Source organism: Aptenodytes forsteri, unplaced genomic scaffold (assembly GCF_000699145.1).
Source record: "Aptenodytes forsteri isolate BGI_AS27 unplaced genomic scaffold, ASM69914v1 Scaffold477, whole genome shotgun sequence".
NCBI classification, from domain to species: domain Eukaryota; kingdom Metazoa; phylum Chordata; class Aves; order Sphenisciformes; family Spheniscidae; genus Aptenodytes; species Aptenodytes forsteri.
Window position 1 is genome coordinate 341,717 of NW_008794378.1, and position 21,079 is coordinate 362,795.

Here is a 21,079-nt window from a genome sequence, read left to right on the forward strand (position 1 = left end):
GACCAAAGGAAAAGATTAGTCTCTAGGACTAATCAAAGGAGACTCCTCCAGCCATGAACTGTGGAGAAAATGCAGTGCTGAGCTGGAAAAATGTGAGGGTTTTAATGTGTGGTTAATTTGCTAAAAATATTGTTGGAAACATAAGAATGTTTTTTCCTTTTATCTTTCAGTGAAAAACAGATCCAACAGTAAGATACTACAAATTATCCAATATTTTTGCCCAACTTGAGTACTTTGTCTTAACAGATTTCTAAAATGATTTATAATTGAGCAGTACAAAACAACATTTAGCACAAGAGAAAATACAACTTAAGATGTTGGTTTGATTTCATTTGCTTTCCCTTAAAGAATAACGGGAAGCCTCATAGAAAACATTTTATTTGGAAAGAGCCTGAAGCAAGGCTTTTTGGCACTCAACACAGGATGTCAGTTTGGTCCTTTCTGACACCTCTTTTATATGTAAATATAATGAAAACCCAGTAAAAAGGAGAAAAAAGACTTACCTTTACCTTGAATGTAAAGTTAGGGATCAGTCTTAGAAAATCCTGTGACTGGACTGATTTAGTGTTGGGGCACTAGAAAATCTAGATTAATTTCCTTCTCTTTCTGACTTGCTGTGTTATGCTCAGCAGATCACTTCATCTCTCTCTTTCTATATCTTTTGTCCTCTTAGACTGATTTGTTCTCCTTTGTCTTTTTACACAGTCCAGCCCAGATTGAGAAACCAGGATCTCTGGGTACTATTGTAATGCAAGAAGTTGTTGCTTGTTGCTTCATGTTTAAAGCTTTTTGAGACATTTGTAATTTATGTAACAGTAAAGTTAGGTATTACAATTGAAATAACATTTCTTTTAGAATACTTGTTAATTTAGTCCAATTTACATGAATCACCTTTATTAAATGACCCACATAACAACAACTGTGATGTCACAAACAGAAAGCTTATGACTTCAAACACTGAGTGATGAACAGGCAGAATGAGTGTACAACATCGAGTGTAGTACTGAAGGCAAACAAAGGGAAAACTTCTCAGAGTGAAGTGGGGGTTTGCATAAATAAGGGCTTACACAGCCGGGAACTCTTGAATCTGAGATACTAGATTAACCAGTATCTTTCTGCAAGCTAAAATTAGTTTATTCTTTTTTGACACTGACAGCCTGATCTGTAGCTGGGCTTCCACCAGGCTGTTGTATTTGGATGCCACCATTTTGGAGCCATATGTTTCCCCCTTCATTTAATATATCTCTGTGGCCTGTCATACACTTCCTCAGGCAGAGCAACCCACGCAGACGTTCTCATAACTCTGTTATGCGAGTCCTGATTTTGTAAGCACTCTCCAATTATAGATGATCTCTCCAAAGAGCCTCCTGGATGTAAGCCACTGCCACCTCAAGCAAGTACTTCATATAAATCCTTTTCATAGCTTTATCAAGCACTGTTTCAAAAATAGTAAAGGAATCAGTTGTTCCCACTAATTATTTTGCTTGTTTATGGTCCTCCCTCCTATATCCAGACATGAAAATCGTCTCTGCCTTTAGAGGGAGTCAAGTATGTCCAAGGGGTATTTCTTTGACATGTATAAGCTTGAAAGCTCTGTGACCTTTGTTTTAGCTCTGTGTTTATCTGGTGCAAGGATTTATCTTGTCCCTTTCTGTGCTGGCAGATGGGAACAGTGACAGTAAGCCAGCCATATAGTTTAAATGGAGTTTACAGTCTGACACAGCTGCACATGGAGAGGCTGTCATATCAGTCAGCATTCATAAACTGTACATAAACTGATTCCCCAAATTGTCACAACTGTTCCTGTACTTTGTTGATTGAATAAGCACGGTTGTGTCCTGGCAGCAGGAGGCTTCATGCAATATGTTCTTCCACAAGGTAAACTCTGTTTTTTTTCAGCTGGGAGGTCTCCATGTGGAATTCTAGCTAAGTCAAAAGCAGTAGTGTTGAGGATTCATTGGAAACAGCCAATTTAATCCCCCAGCTAGCGCAAGTATGTTTTGTTCAAGTCGGTCAAGGAATCCAGGCTTATAAAATGACCTTATAATGGGTTTTGAGGAATTGTTTACATGAGAGAATCAGGAGAGATGAAAAACAGAGAGGGTCAGTCTTCAGAAACGGGCTGCATACAGGAAATAGGAAACGTATGTGTCAACTTTGCTTCCAAGTTCCAACACTGACGTGAAAGAAGACATAAAGAAGGCCATTTCAGGGAAGAAGTTTCCACTTGCCTGTATAGGTTGAATCACACATGGCAACTAAGAGAAGGCAGCATTACTGAAACATGGATAATAATGCTATTGTTGCAATTTCTGGTTAGGATAAGCTTAAAGACGGTGTGCAAGGGTTCCAGTTCCCTCTTCAGGACAGGAAGATAAGAGACGTACTGAGCTATTTGCACTCTTGTCATTCTGGTCTATTTTGGATAAAGTTAAGCTTTCAGCCTGATGCTGAACTAGCCATAGTATTTCACTTGCTTTTAATTAAATTGAACTCATCCATTTCACTTGCTTAATTAAATTGAACTCATCCATTAGTTGCAAGTGCCCTGTCACTGCAGTTCATGAAATTGTTTTTAAAGTATTGTACTCAGTGGAACCACAGAGGAGAGGAATGTTTTCCCACAGCTATATGCAATGACCAACTGTACCTCCCACTTTATTAAATAACATGTTGCAACCTTTTTAAAAGAAAAAAGTAAGAAAGTTTTATGTTTTGAAAAGAAATGTTAAATCCCAATCCTGATTTACTTTCACATCTTTACCACCAAGCTTGAGAAAAGATTTGAACTGCTCATATGCCTTTTCATTTCACACTGAATTTATAGGAAGTTTCCAAATAGTAACGGTCAACTTGGCAGGAATAAATGTAGACCAAATGGTGTAATCCCCACAAGGAAGCATAATTCTCTTATGAAGTATTTACAATAGCAAGCTTGGAAATCCAACAATAGGTTATATTGTTAGTAGGTTGTTTATAGCATCTTTTATTGACTGATTCATTCTTAATGGTAACAGATTTAGTCACCTAACATTCTTCATGTGGCAGGCAGTTCGATGTCCACTGTTGCTTTAAGAATCCTCTCAGGTAGCAGAAAGTATCATTCTGACATAAATCAATAAATAGTACATAAATAGGACCTTGCAAAGTTCAGAAGTTCCCTGAAATGTAGCTGAACTTTCTGATGCTCCCTTCCTGTGACCTTCCAATAACCCTTATCTCCCCTGCCTTCATGACCCTTTAATGTTTCCCTGGCTCTCCATTCCCTTCATCCTCCTAAAGAGCTTGGCTACTTCCCAACTTGGATTCATCCAACAGGCCACCCTCCTTGGAAACTCTCCCAGTCTTTGAAAGGCCCTTGCAGTAGAGTAGCTTCAATGCTAGTTTGCAAATTTAAATTTCACATATTGTTGAACCATTCACCTAACTGAATCGGATGCACGACCTGGTTGAAACTGGGAAACTCCTGCAGTGGCAAGTTGTGGTACAAAGTGATCACCCTTCTGTAAAGTTAAGATCAGAAAATTTAAGCCTTCTAAAAGCAAACCAAGGGAAAGGCTTTGGGATTTGTTGTACAAATAGCTTTTGTAATACTTTCTATGCAGTTAGCAGTTTTTTGTATTACGGGAACATTGCTGGTGAGGCCAAAAATTATTTCTTTAAAATGGGATAGCACCTGTTTGAAGACAGCTAGCTACCCGAGTATTATTAATTGCTACTGTCCAAACTACTTGTAACCTTTGTTTCTTTGTTAATTTGCAGTATGCTTTACCAGTGGATATTACACAATTATACATTGTGTAGGACTCAGGCAAAAAAAGTTTTGATATCTGAAACAAACCTTCTAGTGCTACAGTTTTATGTATCCTTTAACATACATTATACGCTTATGTGATAGCTTCAGACATGAGAAGGTGCTACAGCCTTGTACTTTACTATATTTTTTCGCAGACTGCAGTTATCTAATAGAGTTTTAGAGGAGGTGTTAACTTTGAGTGCTAAGCATAATGTCCCTCAAGAATTTTATTTTTAAGAGCTAACTGCAACATACTTGTTTGCAGAGATTTGTTCCCGTACAAATCACAGATTGGTTCTGATGGTCCTCACATCTTCCAATTTGCATACAATCAAATCTGAGCTTCATAGGAGATTTTGTAAAATAAGAAAGTGTCACAAGTGTCCTTGGAATATGCAACTTTGTGAATATTTGAGCAAGCAATGTGAATGCAGCAATCTAAACATCTTCGTGTGCCTGGCAAGAGGATGACTAATCATGTGAACCTGGTGACAACTTGTTTTTTCACTGATGCCCATGTCCTTAAGGTATCCTCTAGAATATTTATGAGAGATTAGAATCAGCTCAGTGCTTCTCAGTGGCACAGGCAAAGTTTAAGTTTGTCATCTCAAGGGCAATGACAAAACTGTGTCCTCGCCCTTGGGTGTAGTAAAATTCAGCCCCTGGTTCAGTGGTGGGAGTGGTAAGGGTGAAAAGGCTGTTGAGTGGGAGCAAAGTCTTCCATGGTGACATGAAAAGAGAGCAGTTCAGAGCAGATCCAAGTTGGTTGGTGGCAGAGAAAGTGACCTGGGATGGGTCAGTGGGATCTCTGCGTAGATAAATTTGGGAGTTAGGAATCCTCTAAAAGTTTGGAAGGGTTGAGATAAAGTTTGAAATATTTGGTAAGGGCAAGGTGACTCTTAAGTCAAAGCAAGAGTTGCCAACCCCAGAGCAGCGGCCATTACACCATGACCCTATCCTTGGTGGCAAAATAAGCAATAATCAGCTGTTTCTTCTATTACAGAGAAAATAGACAATGGTGACCTTGCTGTCCTTGGCAGTCACCTGTCTATGCACCCTCTTGCTTGCTTACGACTAAATCTAACCTGCTAATTTTGTATTCTTGCAATAAAACAATAGCCTCTACCATAGCATGGTTACAGTCTGAATTTTATTTTCTGATCCTTGGAGGACCAGCACAAAAGATTGTCACTGTGAGAAAAGAACATTTAAGTGATACAACATGAAGTTGTCTGTATACAGGGATAGACTGCAAATTGAAAAACTGAAATATGTTTAGCACTGTCTTCTTGAGACTAAACAAACACAGGGCCCTTAGCTTCTCCTCACATGGCATGTGCTTCAGCCCCCAAAACCTGTCAGTAGCCCTTACTGATAAATTTGCTCCATTTTATTAATATCTCTCCTGTACTGGAAGAATCAAGACTGGTCATAGAATTTGAGATACCACCTCACAAGTGCTGAGTAAAGGGGCCTAATCACTTCCTTCAACCTATACACTGGGAACATTTTCCTTGCTGACTGTCCCTTTGGAGGTTGGACATTAACATCCCTCTACTAAGGGACTTATTTTCATTTCTCTTGAGACAGGGAAATTATGTTTAACTATCAACATAAATGGCTTAGAAATTAAAGACTGTGTCAGAAATATCAGTTCTGTCAATAACTGAAAATAAAGCACATTGATTATACTCAAACCCACATGTATTTCAGCAGCTTCAGTTTGTGCAAACCCATCTTCTTTCAAGTCCTTCATGACTTTACACCTTCTGAGGCTAGAATTTCAGATTTACGTTGTTCAGCTGATCATGAGGGGTAGGATATATTTGATGTTATTTGTCTCCTATTTAAAAATATAACAGAGTAGTAAGGTAAACTGATCGTTGTGATAAACCACTGGTTGGTAACCTTAACAGGAGAGATGCTTTTATTAATATGTACTGATTTAATTTGTTTCAGGATCATGTAAGATCAAAAGGCAAAACAAAAACACACAGAAACTCTCTTTTCCTACTGAAATGGCCATTAGGTGCAGTTTTCCAGCATTGAAGTCCCTAGTATATTCCAGCCCATGAAACTGAATTAAGAAGATGGAGCATCATGCTGAATAACAGACTTTCCCAAGCCCTTTATGTGTAGGAGAGAGAGAAGTTTCTTGAAATGTTGTACCCTTCATGGAAACAAATGTCAAGAAAAAGAATGTGAACAAAACCTGTAATGCTCTGCCAAGTGCTGTAGAGGCCTCTGCTAGAGTCTCTAGCATCTTGCCTTCAGAGCAGGTTTCACAATCTAACGTGTCAGATCTTCCCAGAATTTTGTCTGAAGTAGTACACCTAGAAACTGGATCCCAGAAAAGGCGACCAGGCACTGCAATAATATCAAAACGGTCAGATTCTTCAAACATGTCTCAGACGCCACTGAACCGGCCCGTCATCCCACCGAGAAGACCTTGCTTCAGGGTATGCTATATCTGTGGCAGAGAATTTGGGTCACAGTCTATTTCTATACATGAACCCCAGTGCCTAGAGAAGTGGCATATTGAAAATAATCAGCTACCAAGGCATCTCAGAAGAGCGGAGCCCAGGAAACCTGAGGTCCTTACTGGTGGTTCCTGTACGCTTACAGCTGAAAATGAGGCAGCTTATCATAGTGCTCAAGCCCAGCTCCTGCCCTGTGGAAACTGTGGCCGAACCTTCCTTCCTGACCGTCTCATTGTGCACCAAAAGTGTTGCAGAGGAGGTAGCAGCAGTGTGGGGCTGTCAAGCTCTAGTCCCCGTAAATCTGGTAAAGGCCCAAGTTCTGGGTCTGGCTCAGCAAGTGATGATCCATCTAAGACCCGTCGAGGAAAAAGTGGGGCTGCACCAGACGTATTAGACAAGGTAAATTGCTAAGCATGTGCTATATGAAAGGGTGTGGATGCATTTTGATGCTAGGCATTCCAGGGGATGTGGGGTTTCCATCAAATTTAAAATCACTTTCCTTCAGAAGGATCTTTTGGCTCTGTGCAAATGTTTCTCTGCTGAATAGTAGGTAAAGGAAAGGGCAATACTGTGTGCGTAAGAGAAACTACTTATTCTGATTTCTTTTGATTTTCCTGTTGAAAGGGAGTAGTTGGGTTCTCATACTCTCTGGTCCTGTGAGAGTTATGTCCCCAAAAGGGACCATTGTGTGCTATAGTTCCCTAGGAGATTCTGTTGAGCAGCTTAGGCAAGCTTTGAATGTTACATGTTTTAGCAGGTATTAGGTATTTTTATTTAGTTAACATGAAATACAATCCTGTAAGCACTCCAGTGATTTTCATTTTTTTACTGTTATTCTTAACCTTGGCATGGAACACAAGTTTACTGAGGACTGCATGTTCAAAGGCAGCAACTCGGAGTATAACAACAACAAAATAAATAAGACTGCACATTTCTTTCCACTGAATTTGATTCAAGATCCAAGAATAAAGAAGCTGATTCACATTATCCAAAAGCTACACAAAGTTTTGGAAAATGGCATATTTTTTCTTCATTTGTTTCTGCACAAGCTGTCTTTTGGCCAGGAGTTTTGCAAAAAGATAGATGTCTAAATTTAGGCCCAGTGTCTAAAATAAAAGGCTTTTTTTTTTTTTTCAATGGGAGTTGGACTCTTGATTGCCTACATTATGTTTGAAAATGGGATTTAGCTTTCTCAGTCACCAAAGGAATTCAATGCTATGCAGAGCATTTCTAAAAACGTTTTAAAAGTCAAAGCATGCTGTATTTCAGTTTTCCAGCTTCTGAATAAAATGGAGATAACAGCATTACCCTAACAAACATGAGAATAAAGACAATGTGAGGTATTTTTATATTATGCTATTTGAGGCCACTAATTGATAGATATTGGCAAATTAGGTCCACTCCTCAGGTCTTCTATCAGCAAATTTCAAATAACCCACAAACTGTTCAAAGTGGATCAGGTGGATTTATAGCTATAAGAAAGGAGATGTTCTTGTTGTGTTACACTACATTGTACCATTTACCAAAGAACTGGCATTGCTCTAAAGGTGATTGTTCAATGAAAGGAATGGGTGTGAGGCAGACAGTTTTGTCGATCACAGATAATTCTGTATGTTTAAAAAAGGGGGGGGGGGATGTCCATAGTTATGTCATAAAAAAACAGGTTTAGAGTGTGGTTTGGCATTGAGAGCGACTCTGTAAAAATGTTGCCCTCTTGCACAACATATCTGCTCCCCGTGTGGGTTCAGTCACATCTGCTGACTTGTTGAACAACAACATTATTACCACTTTTTACTTCTGTGAGCTCTGCAGGGCCAGAATGAAATGTGTTCGAATCTGTTCTTCCTTCTGTGTGAGCAACAGGTTTCGTCATTTACTTCCAAACAGTTACAGTTCATTGGTTGCAGCAGACCTAATGAGGCTGTACTGCTTGCAGTTTGTAATTGACTCTGAAGGACTTTATTATTAACGATGACTTTCAGGAATGGATGATGGATTTTACCTCTCTGACGTCCTTTATTTTATTTTATTTAGAGCTGTCCTTTTGTATAGAGGTACACATTAAAGGCAGAGATAAGAATGGAAAGAGTGAAAGAAATATCCTGTGATCCCAGGGGCTGTTCAGGACTTGCAAACTGCTTTTAAGAAGTGGTCAAAGGAAGCCTTTTTTCCATAGGTTTAAATTCTCTGTGTGAGGGTCTCCATAGGTTTAAATTCTCTGTGTGAGGGTCTCCATAGGTTTAAATTCTCTGTGTGAGGGTCTCCATAGGTTTAAATTCTCTGTGTGAGGGTCTCCACCTCCAATTGAAAGTTTTGAAAGGTCCACACATTGAAGGATGTTGAAAAGCACTAAGCTCACGGAAGGACTGCAGATTCACTATGGACAGGGACAAGGTCTGGGTCTCCTCTACAGCCTTCATCATTTTCCAGCATATGGTTTTAATTTTGCTCACCTTAGCAGCTACTCAGCTGCTTATTAATTCTGTTAAATTCCATAGGTTAAATTCTCTGTGTGAGGGTCTCCATAGGTTTAAATTCTCTGTGTGAGGGTCTCCACCTCCAATTGAAAGTTTTGAAAGGTCCACACATTGAAGGATGTTGAAAAGCACTAAGCTCACGGAAGGACTGCAGATTCACTATGGACAGGGACAAGGTCTGGGTCTCCTCTACAGCCTTCATCATTTTCCAGCATATGGTTTTAATTTTGCTCACCTTAGCAGCTACTCAGCTGCTTATTAATTCTGTTAAAAAATACCAGTAGTGGAGTGAAATGGCAATCTGCTTTGGTCCTGGCAGGAAAGCATTTGAGGCAGACCATGTCTCACTTAACAGACCTACTCACTGTGACAGAGAATTATTTAAGTACCTGTTTAAAGTCCTGATTCAACAAAACATCAGAGGAAAGGAATAACTGAAAAAAACCCCAACACTTTTATAAATGTATTTAAGAACTGTAATGCTACTGTCAAATTAATTTATGCAATGAAAGATGTCCTAAATTAAAAAGCTGGATTTTCCTATTTTAAAAATAAAGATCTGACTGATTTGGTGGTACACCATGTGAAGGGCATTTTAACTTTACAACTGCAAGAACTTTTGCCTGTGTGCCTCTGTCCTGGGGCTCTCTCTCCCTTAGCAAGTGCAGGATCAACTGTCATTACTGCCAAACACTTAGTTTGGCATTAAATGCCTTTATAGCTGGGGACTCAATGGCCTCTGTAAGCCATCTCTTCCACTAACTGTCCTCGCTCTGAGAATGCATGAACACATCTGAGTTAACCATGTCTGGCTGTGTAAAACAAACAACAGCCTAGCTTAAGAGACTCCCAAAGATCACATCAGCTCAGAAATTCTGTTTTGGATTCTGTTGTGATACCCCAGACAATGGAAGTGATGTCTGGAACTACTGAAATTCAGACTTGCACTAGAGCAGAGTGTAGTTTTTATTCTTTCATAGACCAAAATGTCTGTTACATGTAAGTGAGTATTAATGACTTGCTGTGGCTATATGTGTTACAGTTTTTTTGACAACAGGTAACGCTGATCCTAAAATCCTATCAGACATGTCACTAGCATCTGGTGCTGCCATCTGCTGTTTTCTTCTTATCAAGTTAATTACTTAAAAATAAGATTTCGGTGATCTTCCTTTTCTGTTTGTAAAGCATTTTAACACTGGATAAGTCCTGAAAACTTGTGTAACAACAAAATGTTGATGTTGTATCTTGCTCTAGCATAAAGTCATCTAGTCACTTGGTAAAATGAAAACTCCTTCAGATGCTGTGTAATTCTAATGAAGGTGGGAAGTCAATGATAAACTTTGCCTCAGTTGCAGCACATGCAGTTTTGAACATCTTCTTAGGAGAATACTGACAAATATATTTGGAAATATAGAAAGTTAGATGAGAATGAACAGTGAATGGATGGTTTGAATGAAACTTGAGTATTATTATTGGGAATGATTGAGCTTCCTGCCTTTCTGCTTCTACACAAATGCCACGTTCATTATACTGATGTATTTCTTTTAAAAGATACAACATCAGGAGTAAAATGGGGTATTCTAGTATTTCCAGTGGAGTAAAATCTTTAATTATCTGCATCATCTGGTAGAATTACCTTGCCGTTCAAGGAAATTTCATACACAGGCATATGACCAGTCCTAACGTTAGCCTGCTGTTGTGTCGGGGCAGTGGTTGAAAGCACTCCAGAAGGCAGTGAAATGCACCTTTGGATGGTCATAAGAGCCATGCCACAGCTTGTCCCTGTCACTTATGCAAAATGCCTCTTACTTTCCAGAGAGTAATGTGTGGAAAGGGCTGCTTTCATACAACATGATGCTGTTGCTAAGTGTTTGTACCCATCTTTTCCTAAACCTCTGTTCCTTGGGTGATTCAAGCCTATGACAAGAGCTCTGGCCTAGAGCAGGAGGCCTCCCCACCTCCCATTAAAATACATAGATAATTAAACAAATAAGAAAGGTGTGGGGGGGTGCGGTCCTGGATAATAAATATTTATGGAGAGGAGTTTGGGAGTCAGTCTTGTTGGGTGTACTTAAGAAGAAATTAAAAGCTTTGTGCAGTATGGGAGGATTTGACCTCATGTAACACCATAACAGCAGCTTGGGGCTAACCTCAAGTAATGTCAGGTCTATTGAAAATACATAGTTGCATAGCCCTCTGAGCTAAATAACTTCATTCATGGTCACACAGACATATTTAGCAGTCTTGGAGAAAAAAGAAAATACTGAGACACCAGAGGAAAGCCTAACTGCACTGTTAGGTATTTGTAGGTATTTTTACAATAACACATCCTCAGGAACAGACCTTCCCTACAACACTTTTTAAAAGTGAAAAACAAAGCAGTGAGCAGACAGCCTAGCCACTGGCCTTTGAGTAGTTTGGATTGGAAAATTGTGGTGATTCCAAAAATACTTTAGTTTCAAACTGCAGGCCTCCAGATGTGACATTTGGGATAGGCACACTCTGAAGAGAAAAAGAAATGAAGGATAAATATCATCAGCTGTAGAAATTCCAAATAAAGCTCATCATACTTCGGATTCCACAGTTAAGCAACAGAAGAGCTGTTACTACCAATTGTAAGGATATTCTCCTTCAGGTTTTATTTTTCAGCTTTTTAACGTGTGTATTTGCAGAGAAGGATTTGTGTATATAATTTGATGTGTGGTGATGGTTCAAACTCACTACATTTCTGGAAAAAATATTTCCATCCTTAGAGTGATCTGATTCCTTTTAATTAATTCTGGTCTCTTCTATTGTTTCTGTACAGTTTTTAATTGTGGAAGTTACAAAACAGAGACATTTCTACTTGAACAGATTTATTAAACATTTTTTTCACCAAATAGGATTTAGTTATGAATCAATCCCAATTGATAACTTCAGAAAACAGAATCCTCTATTTAGCTGCAGGCCTGGTTTTGCTCGGTCGCAACACAAAACCCACCTATAAACACTCTGTCGGGATCTGGAGGGATCACAGTACTGCTCAGTCAGTCTTTAGGTTTTCAGGTGAGACTACCGAAAAGACCATCTCAGAACTGTGGAAATGTATCCAGATTGCACTGGATGGAGATCACTAACTTTTGTCTTGCAGATCTCTGGCAGCTGTTCAATAGTAGGACATCACAATGGCTTTAGAACAAGTGTGATGGATTTGAATGAAGCAGTCAGAGATAAAAGGCTATCTCTTTTCACTAGGGAAATATTTCTAAGATAAAAAAATATTTTATTTTAACAATGATATTTCTCTGCATGTTAAATTTATTGGGAGTATTTAATTTTTTAAGTGATTTTTCACCTGTCTCATATCAGGACTTTAATTGTCCTTGAAGCTATACATTTGTTTTTATCATATTACCCCATAGGGTGGAAATGATAGTGACAGTGCAGATTAAGTAAGCGTGATTTTCATTTGTACTAGGATTCCTTTTTCCCATTCTGGTATTATATAAAGAGTCCCTACAAACTAAATGTAAATCAAATTGCTCTTTCCTAGTTTTCAGCCAATAAATAATCGATTTTACTGAATGGCAGGGATCTAGCTAATGAAAACTAGAGAGGAAAATGTGTTCCCAGTGTTTTTACACCTAGCATTTCTTTTTAAAACCATTTCTAAAATGCTATAAGCATACCCATAAGAACCATGCACACTGAAATGAGTCCCCTGACCTCAAGGGTTTAGACTAGAGTATCCTTATCTAAATCTCTCCAGAGTCTACAAAGAAACATACACTGCCTTCAAAAGACTCTGTATCTGGACCCAGAGTCTTATCTCCAAATCAGACAAGGTCTAGCTCAAGAGCTGAAGTAAGGAAGTAGGTGAAAATTGATAATGAAAAATTAGAGAGAATTCTTAAAACAGCTGTTGCTATATTCAGCTATGAATAGGAAGACAAAGTTATGTATATATAAAAAATACCTTGTTATCAAAGATGGCTAAGGAAATTCCATTTGAAAGTTAAGAGGACGAAAATGTCCTTGGAAAGACTGTCTTTGGATAAGTTATTTTTCAATTCACTGTGAGAACTTTCCAGATGAAGTCCAACTTTTCCCAGCAAAAATACACTTTGTAGAGTAGTATTTCTTCATGTAATTGAGTTTACATGTGTGATACAGGAAAGAAAGCTTATGCAGATTGTTCACTAATGACATTTTCAGACTGTAGCATAAATGCGAGAAGAGCTGCCCAGAATTTCTTGAATACACTGATGGGCTGACAGAGAGAGTCATAAATACTGGAACAGGTTATGCTTTGTCTTACACAGCAGCAGAGGAAAAAAATGAAATCCCCACCTCCCTTGTTTGAGTGAGAAAGGCTTCCCGTGTTTGGTCTGGCATGGCTGGGCCTTGACCTTTAGGAGGGCAGGGAATAGCTTGTCTCTTACTGGTATTCTGCAGTCAGGAGTGCAGGAAGTTCTGGCAGTTGTGAGACCCTTCAGTGCGCCTCAAAGTTCTGTCTCTGCGGTACATTTTTACGCTGCTCCTGGAGCAGGGCTGGTACTGACACCACGCCTAGCCCAGGACGTGCCGAAGGACACAGTCAAGTCCATAATCTGCAATACCACAGTAATTATATATTTTTCAAGCTTAGAATATGTATTTGTGGGGTTTGGGGTTGAGGGATTTTTTTCTTCCTCTGAGCTGTTTTTCTCTGTGAACAAAAGCAGATCTGCAGCGCAGAAACAATGACTTGCTTAGAGTCCAGTTCTGCCCCTGCTGCAGTCACTGGCAAAGTTCACACGGAGGCCTTTGGGATAAACAAGCAACAGTTCCTATTTTGCCCCCCTATCCTGAAATACCCTGGATTGGTTTTAATCCTTCAAGGCCAAGAATTCCACCAGCTAACTGAAGTAACACGGGGTTAGGGACCACAATCACAAACTTGAGACAGCTGCCCTCACTGTCCAGTTTAAGAGAGATGCTAAGACTGGGCACAGCACTTTAACTGTGTTCTACCTGAAGATGGGGTCTTTCTGCTACTGCACTAGATATCAGCAGTTAGCTGAGGAAGATTTTATTGCTGCTTTCCATGTTACTTCTGTTTGGTAGATAAAAAAAGGGCTTCAACACTTAAGATCACGCTGCGCTGCAGCAACCTGATCAAGCAGAGGAGTTGTTTCTGCACGTGAAGACTCAGTATTTCCGTGAACTTGATGGTGTGAAAATAAAAGAGCTAAAACCTACATAGCTAAGTGTTAATTAGGTGACAGACATGAACTTTCAGCCCAGTATCTGTAGAAGGAGCCTACCTGTTCCAGGTGGCCAATTAATGAGGCAGTATCTCTTACAGGCTTCAAGACTGAATCCAGACAAAATGAAACTGATAGAAACAGTTACACTGATCTCACAGATACGAATCGGTTTCTTAATCTACATGATTGTTTTCATCCAAAGTTGTTCTGATTCAAAATTAATGTTTAAAACAATATTTATTATTCTTCACAATTATTATTTGCAGGCACAAGTGATAAGACGGCCACCAGCAGTGATTTGTTACATATGTGGCCGTGAGTACGGAACAAAATCTATTAGTATCCATGAGCCACAATGCCTGAAAAAGTGGCACCAGGAGAATGACCTGCTACCCAAGCACTTGAGAAGGTCAGAGCCCAAAAAGCCTGAAGTCAGTCCCATACAAGGTAAGCTACAGACCAAATGAGGAAATGGGAGGAATAAAGTGGGACGAAGAAAAAAAAAAGAATTTTAAGCTTCTGTCGTTGGCACGTGATAGAGCTCTTCATTTGCCGTTAAGCACTGTACTTGCTTAACGGTTTGCAAGTCCTTCTTTCTCCATTTTACTCTGAAGACAAGGTAGCCATCATGGCTTTAAGCTTTCTGTTAAGTATCCTGTTCTCCTTTTGTGCTGCATCCATGAGAAGTAAGAGCAGTCGTTGCCTTGTGGGACATGCCTCCTGCGACAGTCCTCTTTATGTGTCAGTATGTTCTGAATCAAAACACAAAAAGAGTAGCAACCGGCTTCACAGCTACATCACTACCTTTTGACTACTTTCAACGCTGTAGAAAGGCGTATTTTAAAATGGGCAAAAGCATCCAAGAATCATGTGCAGACTTGACAGATACAGTCATTAAAATAAAATACCCTTCAGGCAACATAGGGATAGATACTTTAGCCAGGTGTTACACCTATAGCGTTGGTTATAAAAAAAGCCTGGCACTAGCACTTAGCAGTGGTAAACAGTGAGTGGCCTCGAAAATAGGCATTCTGTGGTAAAATAAGAAATACAATACTAGATGGATGATGACTGGTAGTAAATAAGGTATTTTTAAAATCTACCTATAACATACTGTAGTTTCAGGTTTTTATTAAAATATATTTATAGATAAAAATGCAGTATCTTCTACGATGAACATCGTGGATGTTATTGATCCCTTTTTATTTACAAGCCTTAGAAGCTTTCTTTGTGAGACGTTATAATATAAACACAGTGGGAAAAAATATATGTAATATAAAATAAACATTTTATTTCTGCCAGTTGTATGTGTTTGTGCTGAGGGTTCTGTTTTGTAAGATGCCTAGATCCCACTTCTTCAAATCAATGAAAATTGATGATCCCCAGCACCCAAGAGAGCTGGGCTCCCATATGTGTCCCAGGGGTGTGTGCTTACTGTAGGACCAAAAGGAAATCTCATCTGTGCTTAGCCTGGAAGCTGCTTCCAGGACTTCCCCATTCCCACATGAAGTTATTTCACCATTTCATCTGGATGCTTTCCCTGGCCTTGCCAGCTAGTCTGAGCTACTTTGGGCCAAGTTTGGACCACTTGCTTATAGGCAGTTAATTCACCCACTTTTTTTTTTTTATATTCCCCATAATTTCCCACAGCTTCCCCTAATGTCTGGAAAAGTAGACAAATTCTCCTACAACTGACTGTGAAAGAGTCATACACTAGATCAGTTTACAGCAGTACAAAGAAATATGTCCCCAGAAGACACACACAGAAGAGAGCAAGATCACCGAGAGCACTAACCAGCTGTTCAAAATAATAATAATCGCAGCTCAAATAATATCAGATCAGGACTTGGTTAATGGATGCCAAGCAGCAGAGTTGAATCTGCAGTAAAAGATAGGTTCAAAAGACATTTTCATTGTATTTGCTCTTTTTGTTGTTAAGCTCTTTTTAATTATTACATGTTGTGTGGAAAAAAAAGACGGAGAAAATGAGAATTCCATCTGAAAGAGGAGGATGCAAAAGGACAAATCAGGTTATTTTGAAATACCCTATTCTTATTTTGAAGGAGTGGAAGCAGAAAGACAACCACTCTTTGAGAGAATAATCCAGCAGAAGGCTCCCAGATATGAATCAGAAAATTGTCTCATTTATGCAATGAGTCATATCAGGCGCCACACATCTCTTATGAGGTGGTGTATGCCCACGGTTCCCCAGGGGATACTGACCTGCTTCCAGCATCTGTCCCTAAATGCCTGCTGATGCAAGTCTGATCAGTTCTGTAGCTTGAGCTAAAATTGTTGTTTCCCCTGCAGTTGCCTCATGCTCCTGGCCTCAAGAAAATAATCTCAGTGTTGTTCTTTTTCCGTAAGACTTACTCTCGATCATCTGGTAAATTCTATAACTGACCTTGAGACCACATACACGTACTGCATGTCTCATAGTTTCTCAACTTAGGGAGGAGGGATTACCCCTGTTGTTGAATGGAACAGGCAATGTTCAAAAAAAGCTCAGAAATATTAACTGCTTACATAAAACTTTTTATAACTTACATAAATCTTTTTCTGAAAACTCAAGTGTCACGGGAAGACAACCGCTGCCCTGATTACACAGTGTTTTGTTTGTGGAATGCCTAACACATGCCTGCAAGGAGAAAGTCATCTCTCTTTCTCTTTTTTTTCATATTCAATAAACTTTCCAAAGTACAGAAAATACACATTCATTTCCTGCAAGCAAAGGGGATATTTGTCTCAGCCAAGAAAAGAAACACTACTTGGTTGCTCTTCTAACAAAAAGAACATTAGGAACAGGCATATTAAGAGATCTAAGGCTTATTGTGGTTATGTGAACCATTGGATATGAATCATATTAAAACTGTATGGGCCTTTAATGAAGAGCTCTATCATGTGCCAATGACAGAAACCATGAAATATTTTTAAATGCACAAATCCTTTTCTTTTAAAAATTGTCTGCTGTTAACGGTTCACAAAAGCAGTTTTTTAGTCTTTTTCTGTATTGTCATACCTTTTGAGAAGGGCGAAGCAAATACATCTTCAAATCAAGGCATGTACGTTTTTTTCTGCATGCACTTCAAATGAAAACTCTTAAGATCTAAATCCAGGTATTAAGCAACCTACCTGGCCTTTTTGGAAATCAGTTTGAAACAACACTATGTGAAAGTCCATTTCAAGATAAAAGTAAACAAGATTTCTTTATACTTAAATAAAATCTTGAAAGTATATCTGATGTGAGTGTTTGAAGAATGCTCCTGAGCTTTCAGAGCAGTCACTCTTCCCACAGTGGAAAATAACTGAGGGTAAGACTGGATTAGTGTTTAGATGACAATAGATGCATCGGTGCAATGACCTCACTGGAAGCTGTGGCTTAAAAGAACTGTAGGTTTTGTCTGTAAGGTTTTACGCTTACCTAAGCTTTACTCCACTTATTGGCAAAACTTGCATAGACTTCAACAGGAAGAAAATTGGGCCCCTTGTTCAGAACAGTACAAAGAGCATATTCTCAAGTATGATAATGCTCCAACCCATTGCCATGGTCAGATAACACATGCTCATTAAACAGAACTTGAAGTAAAGCCAAAAAGTGAAATTTGCTGATAATAGTATGTATGCAAAGATGTTAATAATTAGCTGAGAATGCATATCATAACACACAGCATGATGTTTTCTCTGTACTCTCATACAATACAGAATGATTCAGTTTTAAGTTAATTTAATTCAACCCATGGGACAAAAAGCAGAGTCTTTTTTATATATTTTTTACTCTTTTGCTTCTTTCCTTTCTTTCTTTTTCATTTGCAAAAGCAATATGGTTTGGTTAAACTGAAAGGCTCAGTCAACAGGTATTTCCTGAAAATATTTTCCATAAAGAGTTGAATGTGGGTCTCCAGAATGAAAGCTGATACTTTCTTTTTTTAATTTTCCAGCCAAAGGTTTCTATGATCTTGATTCTTTAAATGAGGCTGCCTGGATCAGCGCCCAGAAACAGCTAGTTCCATGTGATATTTGTGGGCGTACTTTTCTTCCAGACAGACTGATCGTCCACCAGCAGTCCTGTAAACCGAAACCTGCAATGTGAAGTGGATGTAACACACATGCATAAATATGCATGCATGCTCACACAGACACACACACACATGCACCCGTACCTTCCAGCCAAACCATGAGAGAAATAAAATCCAGCTGGAGAGCCACAGGCATCAAAACTGTAGTGTGTCGTCAGATCATGTGATCCAAAAGCCTCCAGAGTAAAATCAGCAGTTGCTACTGTAGTGTAAGGTCAAATATGGTGATTTTTTAGCCCAGTAGTAGCAAAAATGCCTCCTCATTTCTGTCATTCAGGTAGCGTCATCTTGAAACCACAGTTTGAGAGGGATGGCATAAGAATACTTGAAAGTAATGTTAACTATCATCTTCCTTCTCCTGATCCTGTGCTTTGTTGGGTGCAGGAGAACCAAAGTGAAGAATCCTCCCAGGTCACTTTCTGAATCGCTGTGCTGTCTTCGTCTCTGTTGGTCAAATGTGGGATGTTCTTCAGCCCCACTGATTTCACAGCCTTTCAGATTTAGCTATCTGGACCTTTGAAAGAAGTTAGGCCTTCTGCATGCATTTCCCATTTTACATGGCATGTTTGGTTTTTTGTATTCAGCGAAGGACAGAAAGAAATGAGCCATAGCTGTTAGGGGTCTTTCACCTCAGAGATCCCCAAGAGAGTATCACAGAGGCATCCATCTTGTGGTTTTGCTTTTCAACAGATTCATGAGACTGTCAGGAGCTTCCTTGTCTGCAGGGGCATTTGGCTACGCGTCCCTTGCTCAGTGAATATATTCACCTACTGTTTCAGAAACTGAAGCTTCAGGCAACTTTTAGGAAATAAGAGTTTCGATGAGGAGTAATTCATTGAATCTCAGTGGAAGCAAAGCCAGAGTGATGTTGATCAGGAAAATTAATTCTTTGAAAATTTTGTTTCCCCTCTATTGAAGACTTGTCTAGTTAGTGTAAGGACCTCCAGCTGAACTTGACTAATCGGAGAAACCAAGTAGCTCCTTTGGGTTTGCTGTTTTTGACGGGTTTTTTGTGTCCTTGTCTGTCTTTGGCACAAGACTATTCATTGACTTCCACACAGAGCTTAAATCCATGGAGCAATCCAGTGTTCATATCCTTGTGGGACAGTGCAGCTCATGAAGCCCTTGACTGCTACAAGTGAAACATTCCCATATAAAGGGATCCAGCCACGGGATAGAAGCAGAGACTGGCTGTTTTTAGAAAACACCCCAAAAGTGCCCTCTTCTTTGAGCATTTCTTTCTTGAGAATGATACTGACCATGTGATTTATCCTCAGCTCAGTAAACCGATCATGCCAAAAATTTTGTAAGTCAGAGGAGCACATCTTTGTCATGAACTTGGTAAAAGAAAACATATTTTTATGTCAAGCCAAAACAAGCATGGTGTGTCAGATAGCTGGAATAAAATACCACCCTGCCCTCTGTGCCAAATGTGACCATAACAGAGTGCCAGTATGGGCAAGAAGGGTAGGTATTATACAAGAAAGCAGTGGGGAAGGTGTTTGAATGTGCTATTTTGAAAAATGCTATTATGTTACGTAGCAGAATCAGTGCCAAAACACATCAGTGAATAGGTTAAATACATGAAGGAAGTAATACTCACTTTAACAAGGTACAGCAGAGAGCACTTTTTATTATTATTTTACTTACTCTGAAGTGTTTTATTAAGTAGTCAGTGAGGTTATTCAAAAGGTATGACAAAATCCAATACAAGTCGTTAACCAGCAATATAGGCTTCCTGATATCACGAAAGAAGCTGTACCTCATGTATGTTTTCACCTTCAGGCTTAAGGCCTAGAGCTGGCTGTTACGTATTGTGTGATCGATGTGACTTTTCTCAGAGCACTCATACTTACTATTGTACTCACAAATCAGATGAAGTGGATGTCTTCATACACACGAAAATGAAATATGGGTACCAGCAACTTTTCTTTTCCAAGCTATCAAGCTGTGTGATTTGTGGCGTAAGTGAAAAAAAGAAGTAATATCATTGTTCTGTTATTAGAGGAACGCTCCTGGCTCCAGCCCTGGCGGGCTGTTAATTCAGACTGGGAGAGGTACCAGCATTCTTTGATGAAAATAATTTCCAAAACAATCAATGGCACCTCAGCAGCCCTTTCATCTTCAGAATGAGAACTGTATTGTCTGAAGATAGATATCTTCAGGAGTCAAAGGTTCAGTTTCTGTTCTACAGTGCAAAGCTGTGTAAACCCCGCAGATCTGTCCTTGTTAGTGTCTCCAATGTAAGGAGAGTCGCTGGCGGAGCTGGACCAGTGCCATCTCTCCTCCTTTTGGCTGGGAGAAGGCATGTGGCCTGAGGAAAGAAGAACAGGGGCGCTGCTTTGTGATTGCTAGACTGGCTCCTAGGAGCTGTTGGCAGGCAACATACACTGCAAGACCTTGGAGGCTGTTGTAATTCACATCAAGTGCTGGCCCACTGACGAGTGGCTTGGTAATTGGAGGATTATGGATGTCACGCAATCTCACCTTTGTGTCCACTCTTCCTCCTCTTGGACCCCTCTTCCTTTTGTCAGATATGATAAGCATTTTTTGGCTACCTCTGCCTCACTGAGTCATCAAGACTCACAGAGTCACTTCAAGAGCAGAAACATGTTTTAAAGAAACTAAACAGCTTTTGCAGAGTCACTGCAGTCTTTGGCATTAAAAATTTAGCCCTGCTTTTTGGTGGGATTCAGATGTCAGAGTCCCTGTGTCATTCTGAAAGTTGGACTCGGAGTCCTGATGATTTTAGATCTGTCAGAAATTTCACCCAGAACAGTTTTTCTGTGTTTCATTGTTGGCTCTACTCTTGTCTATTTTTTATTTTCTGGATTATTATCCCAAAAAGCTATAAAATCTGCCTGATGAGCTAAGCAGAGTGTTTATAAACAATCACAAAATTACTGATATTAACTGTACTTTTAGTGTGCTGTTGTGTCGTGCCCAGAAATACCACTGTATGGGAGCTCCTGAAGCCATAAGCCTGAAGTATGGTTTCCACATCAGCCTTTGATGGAGTCAA

The 21,079-nt window shown here is 39.4% G+C and overlaps 1 protein-coding gene across 1 annotated transcript; it reads left to right on the forward strand.

Moving 5' to 3' along the window:
• The first annotated feature begins 5,970 nt into the window (after nt 1-5,970).
• LOC103906054 (zinc finger protein 474) lies at nt 5,971-18,071 on the forward strand. The gene is made up of 3 exons (XM_009287884.1): nt 5,971-6,675; nt 14,248-14,428; nt 17,920-18,071. The coding sequence occupies exons 1-3, from the start codon at nt 5,971-5,973 to the stop codon at nt 18,069-18,071; spliced, it is 1,038 nt and encodes a 345-aa protein (XP_009286159.1).
• Nucleotides 18,072-21,079: the final 3,008 nt, after the last annotated feature.

Bases quoted from the DNA above. Each gene is read 5' to 3' on its own strand.
- LOC103906054 (XM_009287884.1), top strand. From the start codon at position 5,971: ATGGAAACAAATGTCAAGAAAAAGAATGTGAACAAAACCTGTAATGCT. The intron at 6,676-14,247 runs GTAAATTGCTAA...TATTATTTGCAG, and splicing joins CACCAGACGTATTAGACAAG to GCACAAGTGATAAGACGGCC. The intron at 14,429-17,919 runs GTAAGCTACAGA...TTAATTTTCCAG, and splicing joins TGAAGTCAGTCCCATACAAG to CCAAAGGTTTCTATGATCTT.